At 56.7% G+C, this 24,199-nt stretch overlaps 3 protein-coding genes across 3 annotated transcripts in view; all 3 read left to right on the top strand.

Moving 5' to 3' along the window:
• SUGP1 (SURP and G-patch domain containing 1) overlaps positions 1-4,519 on the top strand; it is a 30,932-nt gene extending 26,413 nt beyond the window's left edge. Inside the window, exons 9-14 of the mRNA XM_034996599.1 lie at positions 1,188-1,294; positions 2,169-2,346; positions 2,770-2,876; positions 3,722-3,867; positions 3,947-4,076; positions 4,328-4,519. Of these exons, the coding sequence (XP_034852490.1) occupies positions 1,188-1,294; positions 2,169-2,346; positions 2,770-2,876; positions 3,722-3,867; positions 3,947-4,076; positions 4,328-4,354 (695 nt within the window). The 3' untranslated portion in view covers positions 4,355-4,519. The remainder of the gene's footprint in view (positions 1-1,187; positions 1,295-2,168; positions 2,347-2,769; positions 2,877-3,721; positions 3,868-3,946; positions 4,077-4,327) is intronic.
• A 2,813-nt stretch (positions 4,520-7,332) lies between these two features.
• On the top strand, positions 7,333-14,311 carry TM6SF2 (transmembrane 6 superfamily member 2). Its single transcript, XM_034996781.1, has 10 exons — positions 7,333-7,483; positions 9,108-9,211; positions 9,642-9,739; positions 9,808-9,911; positions 10,310-10,392; positions 10,787-10,911; positions 11,109-11,210; positions 11,522-11,614; positions 12,296-12,415; positions 13,356-14,311. The coding sequence occupies exons 1-10, from the start codon at positions 7,389-7,391 to the stop codon at positions 13,560-13,562; spliced, it is 1,131 nt and encodes a 376-aa protein (XP_034852672.1). The 5' UTR covers positions 7,333-7,388; the 3' UTR covers positions 13,563-14,311.
• Positions 14,312-16,006: 1,695 nt separating this feature from the next.
• Positions 16,007-19,570, top strand: HAPLN4 (hyaluronan and proteoglycan link protein 4). Its single transcript, XM_034997537.1, has 4 exons — positions 16,007-16,220; positions 16,515-16,877; positions 18,434-18,769; positions 19,179-19,570. Exons 1-4 carry the CDS (start codon positions 16,007-16,009, stop codon positions 19,568-19,570), a joined length of 1,305 nt encoding a protein of 434 aa, XP_034853428.1.
• The last annotated feature ends 4,629 nt before the right edge of the window (positions 19,571-24,199 follow it).

The following is a 24,199-nucleotide window of genomic DNA, read 5'->3' on the forward strand; positions in this document are numbered from 1 at the left end:
TAGCATTTCTCCCCAGGATTCAGGGTGTCTCAGGTCGGATTGCCATCAAGTGTCAAACTCTGGTGCCCACTGAAATGGAGGGTGCTCGGTGGTGGGTGCTGTTCTGATGTGTGTGCGCCATGATTCTGAACCCACCCCCCGAGGCCTGGCCCCAGCTCCCCGCTGGCGAGGAAGCCTCCACTGTGGTCTAGCGTTCAGGCACAGGCTCCAAAGGCTCACATCCAGGGTTAAGTCCCACTGGTCCGTGTCCCTGGGGGAGTGTGAGCAGCCCCCACCTCCTTGCTTGCTGGAAAAGTGGTCCGAGGAGAAGGACAGTGGGCGCGCTCCAGACACACAGCGGGCTGCTCTGACCTTGGCTTCCTTGCCCGGTTCCCAGGGCTCCCACACAGACCTTCTAGGAGATACTGGGGTATAAGCATGGGCTCAAGGAGCACTTGTGGGTGGTTCTTACAGGCGAGGCCCCAACCCTGGTGCACTGGGAGGACCTGGCTCTTTGCACATGCCAGAAGGGCCTCTGTACCCCCGTTTGCCCAACTTCTCCCTCAGGAAGCTACCGCCTGAGGGGTGGTGGTTTCCGCCACCCAGATGGGGCCGTCACAGCATCTTCATGTGCATTAGTGTTGCTGGCTCCAGCCAAGCTCCGAAGCTGATGCCAAATTAAATGTCAGTTGCTTTGAGGATGGTCGGCTGCCTCCCCGGAAGGAGCTAACAGCCACAGAGCTGAGTCTTATGCCAGACTCTGAACCCTTGTGCGTCTACGCTGGGTGTCTGTTCCCTGCAGGGCTTATTTCCAAGAGTCGGTGTGTGAATGCGCGCGCGCGCACACACACACGCACATGCTATCTCCACTCTTATGTCTGCCTTTGCAAAGTCCTCGTCTTATCACCCATCAGACACGTGACCTTGAGCGAAGCCCTGGATCTCTAAGTTCTGATGTTGGCGTCTGCAACGTGGGGGTATAGAGTCTGCCTGGAGGTCATGTGAGGATGAAACTGGGTGCTTGTGATAGAGCCCAGTGAGGCCCCCGCGGTCACCCCATGACACGGGATACCAGCTGCTGTGATGTGAAGGCTCTGTCATGTGTGCTGGGTGCCTCAGATGTCATCAGTGCCTGGACACTGTGCCACATGCAGGAGCAGGTCTGGACCCATGCATCCATTGTTGACCAGCCTGTGTTTTGTTTCCAGTTCAGGACCTCAAGGGGCTTGGCTATGAGAAAGGGAAGCCCGTAGGTCTGGTGGGTGTCACGGAGCTGTCAGATGCCCAGAAGAAGCAGCTGAAGGAGCAACAGGAGGTAAGTCTGGGGCCGAGCAGGCAGGCTTCAAAGGGGCTGGTGGAGTATCGTCCCCCACCTCATCTCATACTTTAGTGGTTGTGTTGCGTTCTTTCTGAGCTTCCCTGTGCTGGGTGGATCCCACAGTCAGGGGAGAGGTCCTTGGGCAGCAGGCCCCTGTCCGCCGCATTCCACCTCCCAAGGGCCCTCCCCAGCCTGCGTTGGACCCAGAGCTGAGGCCTTCTCACACTGGCTGGGCAGCCCCTGAGGCTGGTGCTCTACAGCTACTCCCCAACACGCTTGTGGGCTCTTCCTGACTAGGTAGTCTCCATTTTTAAGTTTTCCTTCCAGTGTTCCCCGGCAGCCAGTACAAGACAGGCCTGGCTAGCACTGGGGGCCCTGAACGATGTGACAAATGCTCAGTTGGTATTGGGCTGTGATTGGGGTGAGGGCTGGCTTGGTCTCTCTGCTTCTTTCCTGGGAGGACTACAGGCACCTGTCTGTTGGTCCTTGGGGACACTCAGCCCCAGTCACCTTCTCCAGGCTGGCAGCCCCATCACCTCACCTTCAACCCTTCTGTGGTCAGGGGCCTGCGGTGTCCTCCTTTGGTGTCCACAGCAAGGGTGCCCAGGATGTGCTGGGTTCCAGGCCAGACTGGGTGAGGCAGAGAGGGGTCCTCCCTGCTCACACGGGGATTCGAGGAACCCAGGGCATGCCCTGACACCAGACCTTGTGTCTTCTTGAGCACTTGCTCTGGGCCCTGTTCATGTGCCTGCCTCGGGGAGGACAGAAAGCAGGAAGGGTGAGGGCACCTGACATGCGCAGGGAAGGCGAAGGGACTGGCCTCCTGCACGTGTGCTCCCTGGCACTGCTCACTGGTGTGTGCGGCCCGCAGATGCAGCAGATGTATGACATGATCATGCAGCACAAGCGTGCGATGCAGGACATGCAGCTGTTGTGGGAGAAGGCCCTGCAGCAGCACCAGCACGGCTACGACAGTGACGAGGAGGTGGACAGTGAGCTGGGCACCTGGGAACACCAGCTGCGGCGCATGGAGATGGACAAGACTCGGGGTGCGCCGAGGAGCACCTTGCGGGTGGGGTGAGGGACAGGATACCTGGGTGAGGCCATGCCCTAGGCACCGCAGGCTCAGGAGGCCCCACTCACCTGCTCAGGAAGGCACCTGGAGGCACCACCTGGGGTCTTAAGCCGCCTGCACGACGTGTACGGCCTGGAGCAAGAGATCGGCTTCTCTGTCTCCGTTTCCTCAGTGGGAAAAAGTAGTTCTCTAAGCGTTTGTGGCTGTTTGAACATGGCACTTAGCAGGGCTGCTTGGAGGAGCAGGGTTTGGGTCGGGGCCTCAACCAGCTGCCTCATTCCCCTACGACCCAAAGTCCCTGCACCCTGCCCAAGACTCATACCTGTGCCGGGGGGCCACCTGGCCCGCTCTCTGCCCTCTTCCTTTCTCTCACTTTCCCCCCCGCTTCTCTGGGCAGAGTGGGCCGAGCAGCTGACAAAGATGGGCCGTGGCAAGCACTTTATCGGAGACTTCCTGCCACCAGATGAGCTGGAGAAGTTCATGGAAACCTTTAAGGCCCTGAAGGTGAGCTGGGAGGGTCCCCGGGCACCAGTTTCTGTTGTGGGCTGGCCGGCAGGCAGGCAGCCACGCCGGTGGCCCAGCCCCTCCTGTTAGCCTCATGAGACAGGCGCCTGAGGCAGCCTCGGGGGCCCCCCTTCATTCACAGGGGGAGCTGGGCCCTCTTGCCTCGGGAGGCATCTGTTGATGATAGACACCGTCTGTGGAGGGAATTAGCAGAAAGCAGCCCAGCTGCCGCTTTAGAAACATTTCCTAGGGCTTCAGGGAAATTCTGCTTTCAGTGGAAAAAATTAAGTGCAGTTTACAGGCAAAGCGTTTCTCAGGCAGAAGCCCCCATGGACTGGGTTCTCCAGAACAAGAATTCACATTCCTGCCATGCTGTCATCGTGCTTCTGAGGAGAGAGAGCTGACGGGGCACATCCCATGTCATCTTTTGGGGGATTTTTGTAAAACTGCTTTGTACCGCATAACCTCATCAATAAGGCGGTCACCTTATTGACCCCATCTTTTTAGCATTCTGTGTAACGAATTGCCCTCAGAACCTAGGACTTTTCTTTACTGATGAACCATTAATCTTTCCCATGGTGGGTGAAGCCTGTGTGACCCGTCACCTTGCCCTCGTTGACTTTGCCACCAGGCAGCTTGGTACAGAGTCTGACCCTGGGGACCCTGAAAAGGAGCATCTTGGTCTGTTCTTAAGGAATCTGATCTGGTACAGAGGCTGCAGATGGGCAGATGGTCCCAGCGGCCAGTCCGGCCATTGGTGGTGGGAAGGGGTGGTATTCAGGCCAGAGCCAGGACCCAGGACAGTTGCAGCCCTGGTGGATGACAGCCACCTCCTTGCCCTGCAGGAGGGCCGAGAGCCTGACTACTCAGAGTACAAGGAGTTCAAGCTGACAGTGGAGAACATCGGCTACCAGATGCTGATGAAAATGGGCTGGAAGGAGGGCGACGGGCTGGGCTCAGAGGGCCAGGGCATCAAGAACCCAGTCAACAAGTGAGTGTATGCGCCCCTTGCCACTCCTGCTGGCATCCGCCCGGCCCCCTGCTCACTTGGCCCTGTCACCCCCCCGCAGAGGCACCACCACAGTAGATGGAGCAGGCTTTGGCATCGACCGGCCAGCTGAGCTCTCCAAGGAGGATGATGAGTATGAGGCCTTCCGCAAGAGGATGATGCTGGCCTACCGCTTCCGGCCCAACCCCCTGGTGCGTGTGTTCCCAGCGCCCCATATGGCTCCTGGCTGGGCTGCCCAGAATCTCAGCAGGGGGGTGGCAGTGCTGGTAACAGAGCTGTCTCTCCTTCCCCAATCCAGCTAAGCCAGGTCTCACTAGCAACTCCCCATTTCTCCACCTGCCCTCCCCTCTGTGAGCTTAGCTGTCCCTGGAACATTCTGGGCAGGAGGAACCACTGTGTTTAGCATTGACCCCCTCCCCTTTTTCTTTTTTGCCTCTCACAGAACAACCCCAGACGGCCTTACTACTGAGTATTCTGGAAAAACGCACAATTGTATTTTCCAAACGACTGACCTTCCCTGGACTGTGGAATGTTCTGGCCTGCATTTCTGCCTGCCCTTCCCGTTATCTCAAGTGTCATGCCGTGTATTAAAGTTCCAGTGCTTGCCTACCAGGGCAGCCTGGTTTTGCCATCACCAGAAACCGCTCTGTTTCCATAGCAGCGGGGCTGGGCTGGGCAGATGGGGCTGGGATGCTGCTGGGAAAGCTCCCTGGTGCCTGAGAAATAGGAGAGAACCATCTAGAAATCTGTCTATGGGGCCCCTCACCATCAGCCTGGGTTAGAGTTGAGGGGAGGATCCACAGATCCTCTGAGAGAGACTGGTGGCTGACCAGCCAAGACCTGGCTGCACCTGGACCAGGGGCATCAGGGACCTCCCAGTGTAGCACTGTGCTGCAGGAGTTAGGTTGGAAGGGGTCCCCAGACAGGGCCCAGCCCTCTTCAGATCTGTGGGGCAGGTGGACCCAGGGCACACCTGTGCCAGTCACCTCACCAGCAGGTGGCGTTGACGGCCCCTCCCCGAAGCTTATCTGTGACAGTTGCAGCCCAGGCTATCCCAGTAGCCAGTGGGGTGGACACAGGAGTCCCTGGGCCTCGTGCCTTTAGGGGACAACTCTGTGGACAGATGCAGCATGCCAGGTGCTCCCTACATCTCCAGAGCCTGCACCTCCTATTTGTGCCAAGACTACCTGGGGATCTCATTCAGTTGCAGCTGCTGAGTGAGCAGCTTGGGTGGGATCCTAGGAATCCAAGAGCCTTGCTTAAAGTATGGCTTGGAGCCCTGAGGGATCCCCACAACCCACCCATCTGCCCACACATGTGCCTAGTGGGTCCTGCTCAACCCCTGTGGGCTCAGGGGCTTAAAGACTCCAGCTGGAGTTCGGCTTCTGGGCCAGCCTGCATTCTCGTAGTCATTGAGTAAACAGCACCAACTGTGTGAACTGGATGGATAGGCTCTGCCCCCTGGCAGCCAGTCTGTTGTGTACATGGTGGTGAACCTGAGACTGATAAATGCAAAGAGGAACTGGGTGCTGTCTTGGCGGCAGCCTGGGGAGTGTCTCAGTATGGGGGAGGAGGGCATCCAGGGACTGGGAGTCTCAGCACAAGAGCCCAGGCAGGGATGACATATACCACCCTGTCTCCCTTCCATAGACACTGTGCCCAGGGCAGGGCCAGGGGTGACATTCCCATGTGTGGAGGCTGCCCAGTGGTCCCAGGTCTTGAGCACAAGAGTAGCTCTGGGCAGCCAGAGGTTCCAATGATAGGGATCCTAGGCCTTGGTCCCAGGCACCTCGCCATCCAGGTCAAGGTCACCCTTCAATTGAATTAGTGACCTGGAGGCTCTCCAGACTTAGCCCATGGACTTTTACCCCCAGGCAAGTGGAGAGGTGGAAGAGAATGGGCCCCAAATTCGGTGTGCATGCACATGCACATCCCAGACACAGATGCAAGGCCAGGTTGCTAGACAGAGCTGGATCAGACACCCCTGGCCTTGGAGGAGGAGGAGGAGTGGGGCTGGGGTGGCAGAGAGGGCTACCTGGAGGAGGGGACATTGGGATCTGCTTTAAGGGCTGAGGAAATACTAGAGGGTCCATCTTGCAGACAGGAAAGAGGCCTGGGGGGTGTTGGCATCGCTAGAGTTGGGAAAAGTCAAGAAATGAGACTGGAGCCTCAGGTCAGCCCAGAGGAACCTGAACTTAACCCATGGGCAATGGACAACTGGGAGGGAGGCTAGGAGAGAGGCTGTCAGGTCGGTGGCCAGAAGATCATCTTGTCACCCAGGCTCAGAGATAGGACCCAGGTGGCACAAGGCCAAGGGGCTGCATGGAAAAAGGGTGAGGGTTAGAATCTTCCCCACACACAGACTGTGGGCCTCCCCCAAGGCACCTGCTCACTCTTTTCCAGCAGCCACAAGTAACACATGGGCGAGAGTCCAAGGTGGGTTGGAGACGGTTGCCTCCTAATTCTCTCCCTACCCTACTATAGTCCCCTCCCTGGTGCAGCCCCCCCCCCCCTCCGTGCCATGCCCTTTGCATTTTCACCTGAACCAAGCCCAGCCTCCTGCAGGCTGTTCAGAATCCTCCCTCAGCTATCCCCTCTGAGCCCCCCACCACACCCCAACCCCAGGCCTGAGCTATTCTCCTTGCCAGAAACACTGTTCTAAACTCACCAAACCAGCAATCCATGCCTAATCTAAGCCCACCCTTTGGACTCCCTCCCTTTGACACCACCCACTGAGCAGGGACACAGCCTCAGCTGCCCACGAGGTGCCCAGGCTACATGGAAGGAACACAGCACACAGAGTCCTTCAAGGGACCCGCCCAACCCATGACCTTGGTTGCCTGCCTTGAGACCTGGACACGTGTTTAAATGTGTGTGGCCACTGTGTGAACACTCAAATCCAAGGGCCCTGAAGGCAACTCCTTGTGTCCAAGCGACTGAGGTTCCTCCACTGGCACAGAATGCCGCCAATGCCCCTTTGATCCTAGGGGGAAGAAGGTCTAGGGAACGTGGAATTAAAAAGGGTCCCCTTCAGGGTCGAGGTAGGTACACCGGTGGCTTAGGACGGAGAAAGCAGAAGCCAGAAGGAGGCCTGGAGAACAAATTCCCTTAGAATGAAGCTGCTGGCCCAGGGCCTCCAGGTTGCAGTCCCGGGCCTCACGAGCAGAAGCGTCCGGAGACATGGTGTTCTAGCCTTGAATAGTGAAGCTGAGGCTGGGCGGCGTAGAGAACCGCGCTGAGTCCGGTGACGGCGAAGCCGGGGGAGGGGTGGGGGAAGGGACCGCTTCAAGGGGGAGGGGCCTCAGAGGCTCCCCGGGAGCGCGCTGGACGGTCAAGGTAAGGCGTCCAGACCAGGGCGCAGCGGCCGGCGACCTTTGCGCGGGGCGGGGCGGGGCGGGGCCGGGTCCCCGGCACCCTCCCCCTACCCCAGACGCGCGGCCGCGGAGGAGCCGAGCGCCCTGGAGGCCGCGCCGGGACCGAGCCGGGGTCCGGGCGCCGCTACTATGGACATCCCGCCGCTGGCCGGCAAGATCGCGGCTCTGTCGCTCGGCGCCCTCCCCTTGTCCTATGCGCTCAACCACGTCTCGGCGCTCTCGCAGTGCGTGAGGGGAGAGGCCAGGGCGGCCACCGGGAGGGGGGCGGGCGGCGGGGCCGCGCTGGCGGTGGCGGGGAGAGAGGATGCGCGGGCGGCGAGCCTGGCTCCCCCGAGCCCCGAGTCCCTGCGCAGCTCCTGCCAGGAAGAAGGGACCTAGGCCAGAACTACCCCCTGCCCCATCCAACCTGAAGTCCCCTCTCCGCCGGCCAGGAGGCTGTGTGGTGAGGGTGGGGGCGCTCCTGGGACGTTTAGGGCTTGAGGAGGAAGGAGGCTGAGAAGCAGAGCCTCCCCGCAGGGCAGAGTTTTGGAGGGTTTGTGGGGTTTCCCAGGGATGTGCCCAGCTCCAAAGTTACCAAAGGTCAAAGTATTGGCCCAGATAATGGCCTAATGACCCAGCTCTTGACACACTCGGACACGCGTTCTATTCCAACAACCCTAGCAGATGGCCCCTCCATTGCCTCTCTCAGGCCTGAGACTTTCTCCTGTTAAGGTTTGGCCCACCTGTCTTTAGCCTCAGTTTCGCCTACATGCTGTGACCTCCCTTGTCTCCTAAACTAAACCCCAGCCCTGTGGATCCTGCCACTGGAGTACCAGGCATATGCAAGCCACTCACACTCCCAAACCTAGCTCAACTCAAGACATGGGGTACAGGGAGTATTGCCTGTGGGGTTGTCTCCTTGGGTACAAATTCCTGGCTCCATCCCCCTGGATGAATGAGTCAGGTTGCTTCTGGGAGCCTGAGTTTCTTCAGTGTGTAATGAACATAATCCTCGACCTCGTCCCATAGTTAGAGTTAAGGATTACAAATTGTGTGCAAAGACTTGTGTGGTCTTATCTGATTACTATAATTGCCATTGTTGGTCAGATGGGGCCAGGATGGGGATCTTAGGTGCCAGAGAGGTCCATGAGAAGGTAGGAGCCTGGAGAAAGTGTAGAGGAGTCTGGGAACCTGGATAGCTTTCCCAACCACCCACTCTGCCCACCTGTGTTGGAGGCTTCCAACCTGATTTCTTTTTCTTATCTATGCAACTGGTTGACCTGTCTTATCTGGTTGATGGGGTAGATCAGGGCAGGGGTGGGGTGGAGTTGATAGAAGCATTTGGACTTTAGCTAGGAGGAGTCAGGAGTTTCAGAAAGTGAGGTGTACAGTGCTGAGCACTAGAGACCTGGCAGGGCCTTGGGAGCTGGGTCTGACCACAGAGTGGCTTGGTGATGTTGAATGACTGACAGCAAATTGAGTTAAACACATATCAGCAAGTGACGGGATGGATTGTATAGTCAGAAAGAGTTGACTGATGCCCCCTCTGTACTTGGCCTAAGTTGGGCAATGATTCTAAGGAGTCAGGGAGGGCTTCCTGGAGGAGGAGCCATGAAAGATAGGCCACGAAAGATGAGTAGGCATTTGCCAAGTGGAAGAGACTTCTGGAAGGAGTTTCCAGGAAGGAGAAACAGCTCAGGCAACAGCCTAGTGATGGGAAAGGGCAGTTGCAGGGAACAAGATTCCTGGATGGAAAGACACTTCAGTCTCAACATCTGGAGCATCCTAGAATCTGCTTTTGCCCTCACCAGGGTGGGTGAGGCCTCAGCACTGGGCCTGGCCTCTCTGACTTGTTTTCCCTCTCCACAGCCCCCTGGGGCTGGCATTGATGAGTACCCTGATCCTGGGCCTGCTTTTTGTGGCTATCTACAGTTTGTCCCCCGGCGAGATCTACTATGACCCACTCTATGCTGGTGAGTCAGTCGGAGAGAACTGTGTGAGCAGGGGCCTCCTCCATCCCCTTGAAGGGCTCCCATCAGGCTGGAGGACCTCAAAAAGACTGGAGAAACTTCATTGGTTGGGGAACCTCAGAGGGCCTCCCCCGTCAGACCTGGGGCTCCTGAGAGCAGGACTGTATCTTCCCATCAGACTGGGAACCCCTGAAAGACCATACTTCCTCATCACTTTGGGATTTCCTGAGGGCAGGGTCAGTGCCTTCTCAGCCTGAGGCCTCCCAAAGGCAGGGACTGTGCCTCCTCAAGAGGCAGGGCTATGGGTCATGTGACTTGTGGAGTGGCGACTGGGAGCAGTTGGGTGTGGTTCCTTGCCTGGACTCTGGTTCCCAGAAGAGTGCCCCCAGGCCCCGCCCACATCTGGGCCATGCCCCGCCCACTTTCCCCACAGTGTTCGCTGTCTTCGCCTTCACCTCGGTGGTGGACCTCCTTATTGCTCTCCAGGAAGATGGCTACGCGGTGGGCTTCATGGAGTTCTTTACCAAGGAGGTATGTAGGGGGCCACCCGGGATGCCTCCTGCCCTGCTGCCCAGCTGAGCCCTGACCTGCCCCTGCAGGGAGAGCCGTATTTGCGCACTGCACATGGAGTCTTCATCTGCTACTGGGACGGCACGGTTCACTACGTCCTCTACCTGGCCATGGCTGGTGCCATCCACAGAAGGTGCATGGCGGGGGAGTGGGGGTGGTGGCACCTGGATCCTGGGAAGGAGATCAAGTTCTCAGGTGGGGTCCCATGCCTGGGTGCAGTCAGCAGTGTCTGTAGGGGAAATCTCTAGGGCTCCAGCCAGGAGTGGCCAGGAGAAGGTTCCAAGGAATGTCACAGGTGTAGGTGGTAGTCAGCTCTCTTCTCTGGTACACCCCTGTGCCTAAGCAACAACTTCTGTCCCTGGACAGATGGTCTGTTCAGTCCCCCATTCATCTCCCTGTTGTCCCTTCTGTCCTGGACAAAACTGGGAGGGACCCAGAGCTGGGGAGCCCCGGGTGGACTCTGGGCCATGGCTAGGGCTCTGAGACTGGGGAACAGGCATCTGTTGGTCACCCCTCCATCCCCCACCCTAGGAAGAGATACCGGAACCTTGGACTGTACTGGCTGGGATCTTTCATTATGAGCATCCTGGTGTTCCTCCCAGGAAACCTCCTTGGTAAGGACTGGACTTTGAAGGATCCCGTCTCCTCAGGCTGGGTTACTGTCCTGTGCCTAGAAGGTTCATAGGTAGGTCTTGGGAGGTAGAGGGGAGAGGCAGCCCAGTATGTGGGGGTGGCTGAGCAAGAGGGACACCCAAGATGTATCCAGGAGAAGCAAAGAACAACTGAAATATAGAAGCCATATCCAGAAAATAAATTGAGGCAGGCCAGGCTGAGGAGTCTGGACACCATCTTATGAGCACTGGGGAGCCAGAGGTGCTAGAGCTTGAATAAAGACTGCATTTATGAATTACTACTTCCAGCCAGGGATTCTGGTGTGATTCACCTATGGGTCTGGCCAGGCCTGGGTGATCCTCGCTGAGTGACACCCCCTCTCTCCTACCATGACAGGTAAATACAGCTCAGAGATCAGACCCGCCTTCTTCCTTGCCATCCCCTATGTGCTAGTCCCATGCTGGGCTGGTATGAGGGTCTTCAACCAGTCCCAGGCACCAACCTGCTGTACCCCCAATGTGGTAAGTGCCTTGCCGCCAGACAGTTCCTTGTGCCAACATGCCCGAATGCCCCTCCTCCCCCCAATTAGAGTTGCTTCTGATCAAAACCATTGCCTCTTTGGAAGGATCTCGTTGGCCTTTAGGAAAGAAGGGAGGAGCCTTTATCGAGTGCCTGTTGGATACCCGACTTCTCACACTGTCTCTCTCCCATGGGGCAGGTACAGGAGGAACAAAGAAAGGGCATCCTGCGACGCCCGGTTGACCTGGCCCTTGTCATATACCTCACCCTCGCTGGGTTCTTCACCCTCTTCCGGGGCCTGGTGAGTCTGCAGTGGCCAGCCTACCTTTCTTCTACCTCCAACCCCCTTTCCTGTCCCCACCAACCATGTTCCTTTCACCAGTGCAAAAAGGCCACTGCCCGCCTGTCTGGTCATCCAGGGAAGTTCTTCATCAAGTCTGATCTGAGTGTTCCATGACAAAGCCCCATTCTCTGTAACCTTCCCACCAAAGTGAAAGAACCAAGCCTCGGGGAGGCCAGAGCAAGGGGTATGGGAGCCGCCTGGGAGGGTGGAGAAGGCTTCTTGTGGGAAGAATGTTTGAGGTGGGTTGTTGGTTTGTCTGTCTGCCCCAGGTGGTGCTTGACTGCCCCACAGATGCCTGCTTTGTCTACATCTATCAGTATGAGCCATACCTACAGGACCCCGTGGCCTATCCGAAGGTGCAGGTGAGAGGGCAGCTGCGAAGAGAGGGCCATATGGTCCTGCCATCGGTAGAGGTCTAGCAAGTCCTCTTTGAAGCAGGTAGCAGAAACACAAGTCAATCTGTTGTCCTACCAAAAATGTCTGTCTTCCAAAATGAAGACAGATATGGTCTTCAAGTATGGCTGGTTCTAGGAGCTAAGGATAACTCTGTCTCTGGGCTCTGCTTTCTTTGCCTGGACTCCACTCCCAGGTAGTCACTTTGTGGGATTGTGGAGACAGCCTTGGGCAGCAACAGGCCTCCATCTGCCCTACTTAGCCACCCCAGAGGAATGTGAGTGATTATTTCTCCAGAGCTTGAGTACAAATCTCAGGCAGACTCTGATTGGCCCGCGGGCCATCATCACTGAATAACGTGCACATCCTGTCGCTGATCATTATGGCCAGGGGGGCTGGAGTGTTCCAGTTGGCCAGGCCAGGGTCACGTGCCACTTCCGGAGTAACGTGGGTGGGCTCAGTGTGTCTGCAAGTGGTGGCGGCGGTTGGGGGAGGGGCAGATATCGAGGAGCAATGTGCACAGGGTTGGGACGTGCAGAGAGCCGCATCATGGGTGGGTTCTGAGGCTGGCCAGATCCTCCCTGGGGCCTCCACCTCAGGGGGCTCAGGGAGGCCACTGCTGCTCATCCTGTGGGTTGTATGCCCCTCAGATGCTAGTGTACATGTTCTACGTGCTGCCCTTCTTTGGCCTGGCTGCTTATGCCCTCATCTTCCCTGGCTGCTCTTGGCTGCCTGACTGGGCCTTGGTGTTTGCTGGAGCTGTTGGCCAGGTATGGTGGGGTGTGGGGGACGTGCGGTGGGGTCTGTAGGGAAGAAAGTTTCTGCCTACCCATCAATTGCTTTTGTGCTTTCCCTGAGCAGGGGGATGCTGAGCCTCTGAGAGGCGCCAGCCCCAGCTTGATACCTTAGGATTCCCTAGTCTCGGGGAGAAAGTACCTGACACTAACACTCCCAACCCCATGGGGGGGGGTGTGGTCAGAACTGGAGAGAGGGAAGGATAGGGGCTGAGAGCAATTCCAGAAGGGGAAGATTTCCTAGGAGAGTGAGCCTAGGAGCTGGGCTTTGATATATGGGTATGAGTTCTCTAGGCAAGGAAGAGCATTTCAGGAATTGGAACAGCATAAAGACGCCAAGGGGGATAATGGTTTAGCAGAGCCACAACATGGATAGAGGCAGAGGCAAGAGAATTTGACAGCTAGATGGTGAGGGCTTTGAACTCTGAGCGTGGAAGAGCCATGGAATGTGTCTGAGCCGTAGAGGGCCCAGTCAGAGCTAGGGGGCCTGTTTCAGGGTTCCTGATGGAAAGTGATAAAGCCTGGGCCTAGGCCTGAGCAGTGGAGACCAAGAAGACATCCCCAGGGTAGAATCAACAGGATTTGTGTCAAGTGTCAAGTGCTGCTTGGGGTAGGGAAGAGCAAGAGGAGGAACTGGACCCAGATCAAGGAGATGGGAAACAGGGAGGGCCCAGCAGAGAGTGAAGATGGTTCTGGTTAGACAGCTGGGGAGAGGCTCATAGCCAGATGGAAAAGGACACAGGAAATGTGGGGACAGGGATATTTAGAGGCAGACAGATGGGCTAGAGAAGGGAGACAGGCCAGCAGCCAGTGAGAGGGACAGAGACCCTCTGGGCTCCCTAGGGTGGGATGCTGGTGATGCTGGGACTTGTTCTTTCCTGGCCCCTGACATACATCCTCCCTGTATGGCCACTAGGCACAGTTCTCGCACATGGGTGCCTCCATGCACGTGCGCACGCCCTTCACCTACCGTGTGCCTGATGACGCCTGGGCCTGCTTCTTCGGGTGCAACCTGCTGTATGCGCTGGGTCCCCACCTGCTGGCCTTCCGCTGCCTGTGGCAGCCCGCCTTCTTCCTGCGCCCGCCCCCTGGTCCCCTGGACCACCACAAGAAGGATCACTGAGAGTGCTGGGGACTCCCCAGGACTCTGTTTCCATGCTCAGACAGCCCTGCTCTGGGAAGGGTGGGCTGGGTCTTTTAGAGGCAGGAAGTACATCTCCAGGTGTCTTTGGTCCTGGCTATGGTGGTATCAGGCCAACGCATGGGATGGGACAACTAGGGGCCAGATGTTCCCTTGAGGGCTGGACACGCTCAGCTGTCACGGTACCCCAATCCCACACAGACTGTTCTACTCCAGAATTTACCCATCGTACCCCCATGGATCCTTTATAGTAAAAACAAAACACAAAACACAAAACTTTTGATGCCCAAATACTGCTGCTGCCTGAGTGTTTCGGGATTCAGAGGTGAGGGACCTGCTTCTCAGACCCCATGAGGGCCTGCCCATCACTGCCAGCATGAACATCAGGAACTGGAGGTACTGGCCAGCAGAAGTCTGCCTCTGGTTGGTGTGCACAGCTCCATCTTCCAGATGGGGAAAACTGAGGCTCAGAGCGGTCCAAAGACCTGCCTGAGGTCGCGATCAGGAGAGAAAAATCCAAAATCCAAGCTCTGACAATAAATTATAATAACTAATGGCGTGGCAGTTATTAAGCACCTACAATATACCATTACCAAAGGCCAAACTCAAGTGCTACATGCTGGATCTCACCCTATAGTCCAGATAGGGAACAACCTGTAGGTGGTAAAGGTCCTGGTCGGAGGTCACGGCTCCTAGATGCAGCTGAGCTAAAGGACCCAGCGCCAGCCTAGCCCATCCAACCATGGACCCTATAACCCTGCCTCTGCTGTATGGTTGGCTCATATTTTGGGGAAACTGAGGCTGAAGAGGCCGCCAAGGGGTTGGGGAAAGGCATATTTTTTCCTGATTCGATTTTTGAACTTGGGCAAAGGGCCAGGTTTGTGGGTTACTCAGGCCCAGAGTGGGTCTGGGGCTTGATCAGGCTCCCCTGCTCCCCGCTCCTACCAACATTTATTAGGCACCTATTGTGTGTCTAATCATTGGATCTTCACCAAAGAACCAGCACTCCATTTCCTGGAGATGGAAACAGGCTCAGAGAGACCAAGCGTCTCTTCCAAGGTCCTACAGCAGGTGAGAGGGTCAGATTTGGACCTGTTGCTGCATATTCCCTCTGCAGTGTGTTTGACTGTTGTGGGGCCCCACCCGCAGAGTGAGCACCTTTTGGGTGCCAGAGCCCAGGACGAGACGATGGCCACCAAGTGACAAATGGGAAAACAGACCTGCAGGCCAAAGCCCCTGGCTCACCTTGGGCATCCTAGATGGAAGACTCCGTCAGGCCGCCCCCCCCCCCCCCCTCCGCCCTCCATTTTAAAGAGAGTTAAACTGCGGCCCAGAGGTTCCTCTTCCCGCCCAAGATCAGCCAGCAAGATCAGCGACGTGGTCCTGCATTCGCTGTCTAGTGCAGTCCTTCCTCCGCCCGCGCCCCGGTTTCTCCGCGGAGCACGCGTCGCCGCGTTCCCTTTAAAGCTCCTCCCCGCACCCCCAACCGCTTCCCTCCTCCCCTTGCAGGCAGACGCCGGGATTGCGCCGCCCGAAGGGACTTGCCCAGTCCTTCCTGGGTGTGCGGGGAGCGCAGTCCCGGCGCGTAGGGGCCGCTCGGCGGGGGCCGCACGGGCAAGATGGTGAGTGGGTCACGGGCGCGGGTCCCGGTAGGTCCCTCTCTCGGATTGTGTCTCGCTCTGTGTCTGAATCTACGTCCCTCCGTGTTCCTCTTCTCAGTCTCTCCCCGCTCCGTCTCTCCAATCCCTTCCGTCTCTCCCCCTCTTGTATCTGTTTCTCGAACTCTGCCTCTCCTTTTATATCCCTCCCCGCCTCTCCCCACTTTTCTCTCCCTCTTTTTGTCGTACTGGTCCCGTTTCTCTCCCTACCTCCAAGCCCCCTCTTCTCTTTTCCCCTCTTGCTCTCTTTGCTCTCTCCCTTTCAGTCTCTTGTCTCTCTCCATCTTTCCTTACCCTTCTCTGAATCGCTCCCTCTCTATCCCCATCTCTCCCTGCTTTTCTCTCTGTCTCTGTCTCTTTCCCTTTCCTCGCTCTCTCCCCGTGTCTCTACCTCTCTCTGGCTCTACCCCTCGCGCCCCCCTTCCCCCCCGCCGCCCCCACACCCGGGCAGGTTTGCTGCAGTCTCCTGGCGCACGGATAACCTTGCTGCTGCCACTGCTCCAGCTCCTCCCCCTTCCCTCCCAATCCCCGCCTGGGCTGGCCAGAGAAGGGGGCGGAGCTCCGAGCGGCCGGGGTCGGGGTGAGGGGATCTGGCGGGTTGCCCGCGCTGGACTGAGGGCAGGTGAGCCCGGGGGCGTGGGCTTGCGTAGGAGCTAGAGTGTGAAGGCCCGGGAGAATGCGGGGGACAGGGGGTGAGGGCTGGAGGGTCTGCCAGCTTCCTCCTTGGGAGAGTCCTCTGGGACCCTGGCCGGGGTGGGGGACGTGGGCATGCGAGAAGTCCGCGCCGTGGGGAACGAAGGTCAGGGGGCTAGTCCTCCGCCAGGCAAAGCCCAGGAGGCTGGACTGAGGACCCTGTGCCCCCAGGTGTGTGCTCGGGCGGCCCTCGGTCCCGGCGCGCTCTGGGCCGCGGCCTGGGGAGTCCTGCTGCTCACGGCCCCCGCAGGGGCGCAGCGCGGACGCAAGAAGGTCGTGCACGTGCTCGGTGAGTCTGGATAGCCGAAGCGGGTCTTGCCCCGCAGGAGCCGTGGCCGAATGTGATTGCCTGGCTGCAGGGAGGATATAGAGGGTAGGGTATGGAGCGCTCCTGACGGTCGTACTCCACCCCCAACCGCTCCTCCTCTGAGTCCCAGTTCCCTTTCCTGATATCCTTTAACCTTCCGATCCCCTGACCTCGGCCCAAGCCTTCTTCTCACAACACTTCCCTGGGATCCCCTTCCCCCGGTTTCCCATCCCGCCACCTGGGACCTCTTCTGAACCCTGCTTGGCCCTCCCGCAGAGGGTGAGTCGGGCTCGGTGGTGGTGCAGACGGCGCCGGGGCAGGTGGTCAGTCACAGGGGTGGCACCATCGTCTTGCCCTGCCGCTACCACTATGAGGCAGCCGCCCACGACCACGACGGCGTCCGTCTCAAGTGGACTAAGGTGGTGGACCCACTGGCCTTTGCCGACGTCTTCGTGGCGCTGGGCCCCCAGCACCGAGCATTTGGCAGCTACCGTGGGCGTGCGGAGCTGCAGGGCGATGGACCCGGGGATGCCTCCCTGGTTCTCCGAAACGTTACGCTGCAGGATTATGGGCGCTATGAATGCGAGGTCACCAATGAGCTGGAGGATGACACTGGCATGGTCAAGCTGGACCTGGAAGGTAACAGCTTGTGGATGGAATAAAGCATGTGTCTAAGGGAGGAGAGTGGGAAATATTGCAAAGGACAGAAACCAAATCAAGTTGGCCTAAAGGAATTTGAGGCTTGGTAGGGTAGGGTAATTGTTCTGATTTGAGGCGAATTTGCTCACCAAGAACACTGGCAATGTCTAGAAAGGGGTTGCTGATGGCATCTAGTGGGTAGAGGCCAGGGAGGCTGCAATACATCCTACAATGCACAGGACAGCCCCCCACAGCAAAGAAGGATCCAGTCTAAAATGTCAATAGTAAGGACTTTGGGAAACCCTGGAGGTGAGATCCAGGGAGATCCACTCACACCATGTCAGGAATTCCTCCCTCAGCTCTCTTTCCCTAAGTGGGCTTTCTTCAGGCAGGTTTCCCCTGATGGAGCCAAAAAGTAGTGCCAGGCTTCCATCCTCCAACTTAGCAGTTAATTTCCTAGCAGTGGTAGCTAGAGTCCCAGAGTTGTCTCTCATTGGCCCAAGTTAAGTCATGTGCCCATCCATGAGCCAATCACTGTGACTGGGAGATGGGATGCTCTGATTGGATGACTGTGGAGCTGAGAGGTGGGTTTTCTACCTGAAGAATTCTCTCCCGCCTGGTTTGCCTTCCTCAGCCCATCCGAGAAGATTCTAGGAGAGATTTCAGAATCTGTACCTCCCAACAATAGCAAATAACAATAATAGCAGCAGCTCTCCTTTATTGTCCAAATTAAAGAAGTCTCTTGTTTAATTTTCCCTAAAAACTTTGAGGGAGATGCTAGTACCAGCAGATGGGCAACTAGCTCAGAGAGATTAGAACCTTGCTCAGGGTACAGGCAAGTGAGTGGCAGAGCTAGGACTCGAGCCTCGGTCTTCAGCCTCTAGGTGTTCTTTCTGGCCCCTGTTTGGTCCTCCCTGCGTCTGCTGAAAGATGCATCTGCACCTCCAGGGTCTGCCCCTCAAACACACACGCAGAATGCTGCTGAGCTGAGCTGACTGTGGGTCCAATGAAGAGCAAGTTTTAAGAACTGAAGGTGGAAGAGAAACCAGTGGGAACTGCCCTGGACAATGCTGGGGATCAAAGAGGTCTTTGCCCAGGGTCATACTTTCAGGGGCTCCCTGTGGGGGAGTCAGCACTGGACACAGACATTCCCAGCTCCATCAGCTCAGGGCTTGACCAGAGGGAAGCTCCCAGTGCTGGGGGAATGTCAGAAGCACTAAAGATTGAAGGGAGAAGGGTTGTGGGGGTTTGGTTTTGAAGGATGAATAGGAGTTGAGCAGATGGAAGAAGTGGAAAGTACATAAGCAGAGGTCTCCAGTGGTGGAAAGGGGATGGATATGATTAAGTATCTTAAGAGGGAGAGTCAAGTGAATCCCAAGCTTACGGCAAAGGGATCACAAGGGGTGTGAGCTTGGGAACAGCGTGGTCAAGTCTAAGTCCAGAGTGAGGGATGGAGTGGACAGTCTAGGTTGAAGAGTCACGCAGCACCCCAGATGTTAGGTGGGTAGGGGAGGGCTGGGATTCCCGAGCTGAACCCCCTACGTACGTCCTCCCAGGAGTTGTCTTCCCTTACCACCCCCGTGGAGGCCGCTACAAGTTGACCTTCACGGAGGCGCAGCGCGCCTGCGCTGAGCAGGACGGCATCCTGGCGTCCGCAGAGCAGCTGCACGCGGCCTGGCGCGACGGCCTGGACTGGTGCAACGCTGGCTGGCTGCGCGACGGCTCCGTGCAGTACCCGGTGAGCCAGCCCCGGGAGCCCTGCGGCGGCCTGGGCGGAGCTGGGAGCGCCGGGACGGGCGGCGGCACCGCCTCCGGGGGCGTCCGCAACTACGGCTTCCGCCACAATGCTGGAGAACGCTACGACGCCTTCTGCTTCACATCCAACCTCCCGGGTGTGTAGGCCCCGCCCCTAGGAGGGAGACCCCGCCCTCCACAGGCTCGGGGTCCGCCCTACCGGTGAGGCCCCGCCCCCAGAGAGCCCTCTCCCGGGTCCCCCTCCCTCTCAATCTCTTTCCCACCCTCTCAGTTTCCTCCTTTTAGCCCGTCTATCCACTCCGGCCCTTGGGGGCCCAGACCAGGCTATCCCACCCGCGGACTGCCATGGCGCAGCAACGAAGCGTCGCCGGGCATCAACACTGCCCTGGCCAAGGCTGGGGTCCAGGACTGCAGGGGAGAGGGTGTTCCTGAATCCTCTGGCTGGGGTCCTGGGTTGCAAGGCACGTGGGGGTGGGAAGCGTCCTGAATCCCGAGAAGGACAGATCCCGGGAGCGGCCTTAACCACTCTCCCCCACTCCACTGCAGGACGTGTGTTCTTCCTGAAGCCGCTGCGGCCTGTGCCCTTCTCGGGAGCAGCGCGTGCATGCGCGGCGCGCGGCGCGGCCGTCGCCAAGGTGGGACAGCTGTTCGCTGCGTGGAAGCTGCAGCTGCTGGACCGCTGCACCGCGGGCTGGCTGGCCGACGGGAGCGCGCGCTACCCCATCGTGAACCCGCGCGCGCGCTGCGGCGGCCGCCGGCCGGGCGTTCGCAGCCTGGGATTCCCCGACGCCACGCGCCGTCTCTTCGGCGTCTACTGCTACCGTGCACCCGGCGCGCCGGACCCCGCACCCGGCGGCTGGGGCTGGGGCTGGGCCGGAGGCGGCGGCTGGGCCGGAGGCGCGCGCGACCCCGCTGCTTGGGCCCCGCTGCGCGTCTAGGCCCTGGGCGCAGTTGGTTGGGGTGCTTGGCGGCTGGCCGAGTGCTCTGCGGTCTCTTGGAGACAGACCACGTGACTGGAGACTGGTCACGCTCCCTGCGGTGCCCTGCAGGCTGACCAGGCCTCCTGTGGTCTTTGAACACTGGCTGCGCCCCCTGGGGTCCTCACAGACTGGCCAGTTCCCGGAGACTGATCAAGCCTCCACCTCTCCTGGACGGTGGATTTCCCCTCCTCCCTCGACTTTCCCCAGGAGATGGGGCATGCCCCCTGAAGACCCCTGGAGGCCAACAGACCCTGAGGTCTTCTGAAGACTGGCCACTCCTCCCGAGGTTACTTGAAAACAGACAGGACCACCCACCCCGCGGTCTCCTGGAGGCTGGACCCCCAGGATTATCTGGAGATTGGCCTCAGGCCCTCTGCATCTCCCTGGAGACTGAAGACTGATCCCTTATGGTCATCTGGACACTGAACCCTCTTCCCCCTCACATGTAGAGAAACCTCGGAGCTCACCAGGTGATCACGCCCCCGTGCTCACATGGAGTCTGGGCTTCTGTCCTCTCCCCTGTGGAGACCTGGAAATTGGGTATTCCCATTCTTGCCCCTTTCGCTGCGAATCCCTTGAAGTTTGCAGACTAACAGGCCATGTTCCCAGGTCACCCTGAACAGCCCCGCCCCTCCTTTCAGGGGAGACCAGCCTTGTCTGTCACCACTTCAACAGAATGACATGCCCCAGCTGGCTCGCATGACTGGTGGCCATGCCCCTCCCCTCAGGTATCTCTTTGGAGGGAGAAAATCCGCTCCCACCTGATGGACGGCCTCTTTCCTGGCTGTCACCAAAGAGACCATCCCTTGGGCCCAGGGATCCATAGGATCCATGTCACTCACTTGGAGACAAACTGTCCCACGTCCCATTGTTACCAAGGCGACCAGCCCAACTTCTACCTGTAACCTAGTCGCACAGCCCTTCCCTCATCAGTCACACCCAGGAAGATAATGCCTCCCTCCTCCAGCTGTAACCATGGATACCACATGTTTCCCATCTCGCCTCCGGGACACCAGAGAGCTACAACTCTACTTCTGGATGTCCCCATTCTTACCAAAGCCATGAAGACCACCTTCCCCACCCCAAACTGTCTGGAGAGTGACCCAACATTCAGCTCTCCAGCTCTCACCGTGGGAACAGGCTGCCCCTTTCCCCAGTGCACCCCAGCTCCTTGCCACCCTCCAAACTCTGCCTCCAAGCTGCTAAAACCCCATAGCTGTTGCCATGGAGACCAAACTCTGGTGTCTGAGGTAACCGAACACCTTTCCCCGTAGGCTTTCCCAGGTCAGCAGGGCCCCCGCCCCACCGAACTATCACCATAGAGACTGTCAGCATCGTCCCCATGACAACCAACTCCCAGCTCTCAGGAACTTCTTACCGTGGGCTAGAACTGCACCCCTTTGGGCTTCATGTCTGCCCCTTAACCAGATAGGCCCAGCTCCGGGCAGCATCCCCAGATATGGCTGGACTTCTGGAGCTGCTGGACACCCTTCGTTTGCACGCTAACTATATGCCAGACAACAGTGCATGAGACCCTTGCAACCCCCAGGTGTTTGCATTGCTGCCGTACAGATGAGCAAACTGACTCTGGCAGCCTGGCCCTCTATGCCATGTAAGCACTGGGCTCCCCCCTTCCCTTCTAGACCACATCTCCATTATCACGGAGCTCCTCTCCCCTCTAACTGCCCCTTTCCCCACATTTCACTCCTTAGAGATCCAGGAGAGATGGAATGTTTTTAAGCTTCAAAATCCACAGTGAGCTCCAGGTTCTAAAGTGCAATTTGTGCTAAGAAGTCAGGACCCAGCCAGACGCCCCCCACCCCCAGTGTTGAGAGCCAGTTCAGGAGAGATGGTCCATGAACAAAGCCACTCCAGCTATGGGAGACCTCAGCTCCAAGGTCTTCCATGGAGTAGGACAGTGTGCCCTCCTGGACACACACACACACACACACACACACACCCATTGTCACATCCATCTTGAGGAAACCCATCTGTGAGTTTTGGAATCAGGTGGGCTCAGGTTCGAATTCTGCCTCTGTGACCAAGTGACAAAACCCCTGAGCCTGTTTCCTCCTCTGTACCAGAGCTGTTCTGAGGGCCCAGTGAGTGCAAAGCATACAGCAGGGACTCAATAAAAAAACGTGTGGGGTTTTTTTTGGATGAATGAGAAAATGAGACAGCCAGTGGGTAATTGCTTCATAAATGCACTTTGGTGGATGAAATATTTCCCAGCTGGGGGGGGGAGGTATGGTGATGATTTGGTTGGGAAGCATCCCCCCTCATTCCTCAGGAGCATCCTCACTCCCCAGTTTCTCCCCCTCTGCCTTCCCCCATTCTGCCTTCACTCTCTTCCTTGCATCATCCCCCATGTGTCTGGCCCTTTTCAGCCCTGTCCTGATTGGGTCGTTGACACATGCAGTGATTCCTGTCAATCCCCCAGGCACAAAGTGTGGAAAACTGGATGGAAAATTCTTGCACCAGGAAGGCAGATTGCAATTTTCCGTGGTGCGGAGGTGGAGTTGGGGGGGGGGGGGGGGATCGTGGACGGAGAAACATTGAAAGTTTCTGGGATACAAGCAAAGGGAGAAGAGAAAAACATGTAAAAGTGATTAGGCTGTAGACGTGAGATAGTCGATGTTACCGCTCATCCTTCAATACCAGATGTGACAGAGCTCCTAGAGATTCAAACCACTCATCTGAAGGCAGGGCCCAGCCCCTTGGTTAGACTGCCTTGGGCCCCAGCTGGGCCTTCATTTCCTTGAATAGGGGAATGGTAGGGGCATATTTCCAGGGATGAGTGCATAGGATTTTCTTTCACCCCGCCTTTTCCCTGCTGGCATCCTCTCTCCCTTCCGTGGTTCCAGTTTCCTAGTTTTCCTCATGAATATGTAACTTTTTAACCACCACTCGTACAATGAGAGTCAGAGGGGTTGACACACCCCCTTCCAGTTCAGCCAATGAATGCTGTGGCACACCTCCTGGGAAACCCTGATTGGTTCAGGGAGGGATAGGGAAGCGGGTGGACCGTGTGACTGAGCGCCTGGGATTTTGGAGAACCAATTGGGCCAAGGGAACCTTCTTTCTGCTGGAGTCGCTTCATTGTTGGAGTGGAGGTCTCCAGGGACCACCTGAAGGAGAGCTAAGGGATGGCAACCGGGATAGAACCCTTCCTGACGCCAGATATTCCGAAAAATCGCTCTTTCCCATCCTACACCACCCAGTTCACTGTCCGGAAACATCCAAAGTTTCTTACAAGCCCTTCCAGAGATGTTTTATGTTCATTCAAGCAAACATGCATATGTATTTCCCCCCTTTTTACACAAATGGCATTTACACAGCTCACACTGTTGTAGCATATCTATCTAGTTCCAAGACATTTTTATCATCCCCAAAGGAGACACCATACCCATTAAGCAAATGCACCCCATTCTTCCCTTTTCCCTCCCCTCTGCCCTGGCAACTGCTCATCTGCTTTCTCTCTCTATAGATCTGCGTATTCTTGATGTTTCATATAAATAGAATAATATAGGGGCACCTGGGTGGCTCAGTCATTTGGGTTTTTTGTTTTTGTTTGTTTTGTTTTGTTTTTGACTCTTGATTCCCGCTCTGGTTGTGTTTTCAGGTGGTGGTATGGAACCCTCCATTGGCTCCAACCTGGGCGTGGAGCCTGCTTGAGATTCTCTCTCTCCCTCTCCCTCTGCCTCTCCTCCCTGTTCGCTCTCACGCTCAATAAATAAATAAATAAATAAATAAATAAATAAATAAATAAATGGAATCTTATAATATGTGCCATTTTGTGTCTGTCTGGCTTCTTTCACTCAGCATGTTTTTGAGGTTCATCCATGTTGTGACATGTATCAAGACTTTATTCCTTTTTATGGCTGAATAATATTCTGTGGTATGTATATACCACATTTTGTTTATCCATTCATCAGTTAATGGACATTTGGGGTTTTCCACCTTTTGGTGATTGTGAATAATGCTGTTATGAACATTCATGTGCCATGTTTACTTTTAAAGTCACTCTTCTTTTACTTAATACTGTATTTTTGAGATAGTTTCAATCACCATATAAAGATCCCCCACCCCCACATTCTTTTGAACGTTGGCAGAGTATTCATTGTTTGGATGCACCATAGTTTTTGTAGCCCATCTCCTAATGGCAGATGTTTAGATACCCCTATTTTGCTGTTAATAATAAGTTCTCACATCACCTCACACAAGTGCAAGTATGATATCAAGAGTTGTTTAATCAAGGAGTTAAACTGGCCATTTTGATAGTGATCTCTACCTCTTCTTAGAGGTGGGGCCAATTTATACCCCACCAGTAATAGATGTACCTGCCTCTTTCCACACATCCTAATCAGCATCGTGTGTTACCACTTTTTATTTTAGCCAACCTGATAGGTTAAAAAAAAAAAGGTATCTCATTGTGGTTGTCACTTGCAATTCTCTTATTATGTGTGAGGCTGAACAAACATCCTCCACTTTGACCTTAGGTGCAGGTGGGTGAGGAAGTCATAAATCATTCGCAGTTTGGGTATGTTGTCATCATTGATCAATGCAAGTCCCCTCTCTTGTTAAATT

This window comes from Mirounga leonina, unplaced genomic scaffold (genome assembly GCF_011800145.1).
Source record: "Mirounga leonina isolate KUSES-001 unplaced genomic scaffold, KU_Mleo_1.0 Mir_94, whole genome shotgun sequence".
In the NCBI taxonomy this organism is placed as follows: Eukaryota; Metazoa; Chordata; class Mammalia; order Carnivora; family Phocidae; genus Mirounga; species Mirounga leonina.

Bases quoted from the DNA above. Each gene is read 5' to 3' on its own strand.
- TM6SF2 (XM_034996781.1), top strand. From the start codon at position 7,389: ATGGACATCCCGCCGCTGGCCGGCAAGATCGCGGCTCTGTCGCTCGGC. The intron at 9,740-9,807 runs GTATGTAGGGGG...CTGCCCCTGCAG, and splicing joins TGGAGTTCTTTACCAAGGAG to GGAGAGCCGTATTTGCGCAC. The intron at 11,615-12,295 runs GTGAGAGGGCAG...TATGCCCCTCAG, and splicing joins TGGCCTATCCGAAGGTGCAG to ATGCTAGTGTACATGTTCTA.
- HAPLN4 (XM_034997537.1), top strand. From the start codon at position 16,007: ATGCGAGAAGTCCGCGCCGTGGGGAACGAAGGTCAGGGGGCTAGTCCT. The intron at 16,221-16,514 runs GTGAGTCTGGAT...GCCCTCCCGCAG, and splicing joins GAAGGTCGTGCACGTGCTCG to AGGGTGAGTCGGGCTCGGTG. The intron at 16,878-18,433 runs GTAACAGCTTGT...ACGTCCTCCCAG, and splicing joins GGTCAAGCTGGACCTGGAAG to GAGTTGTCTTCCCTTACCAC.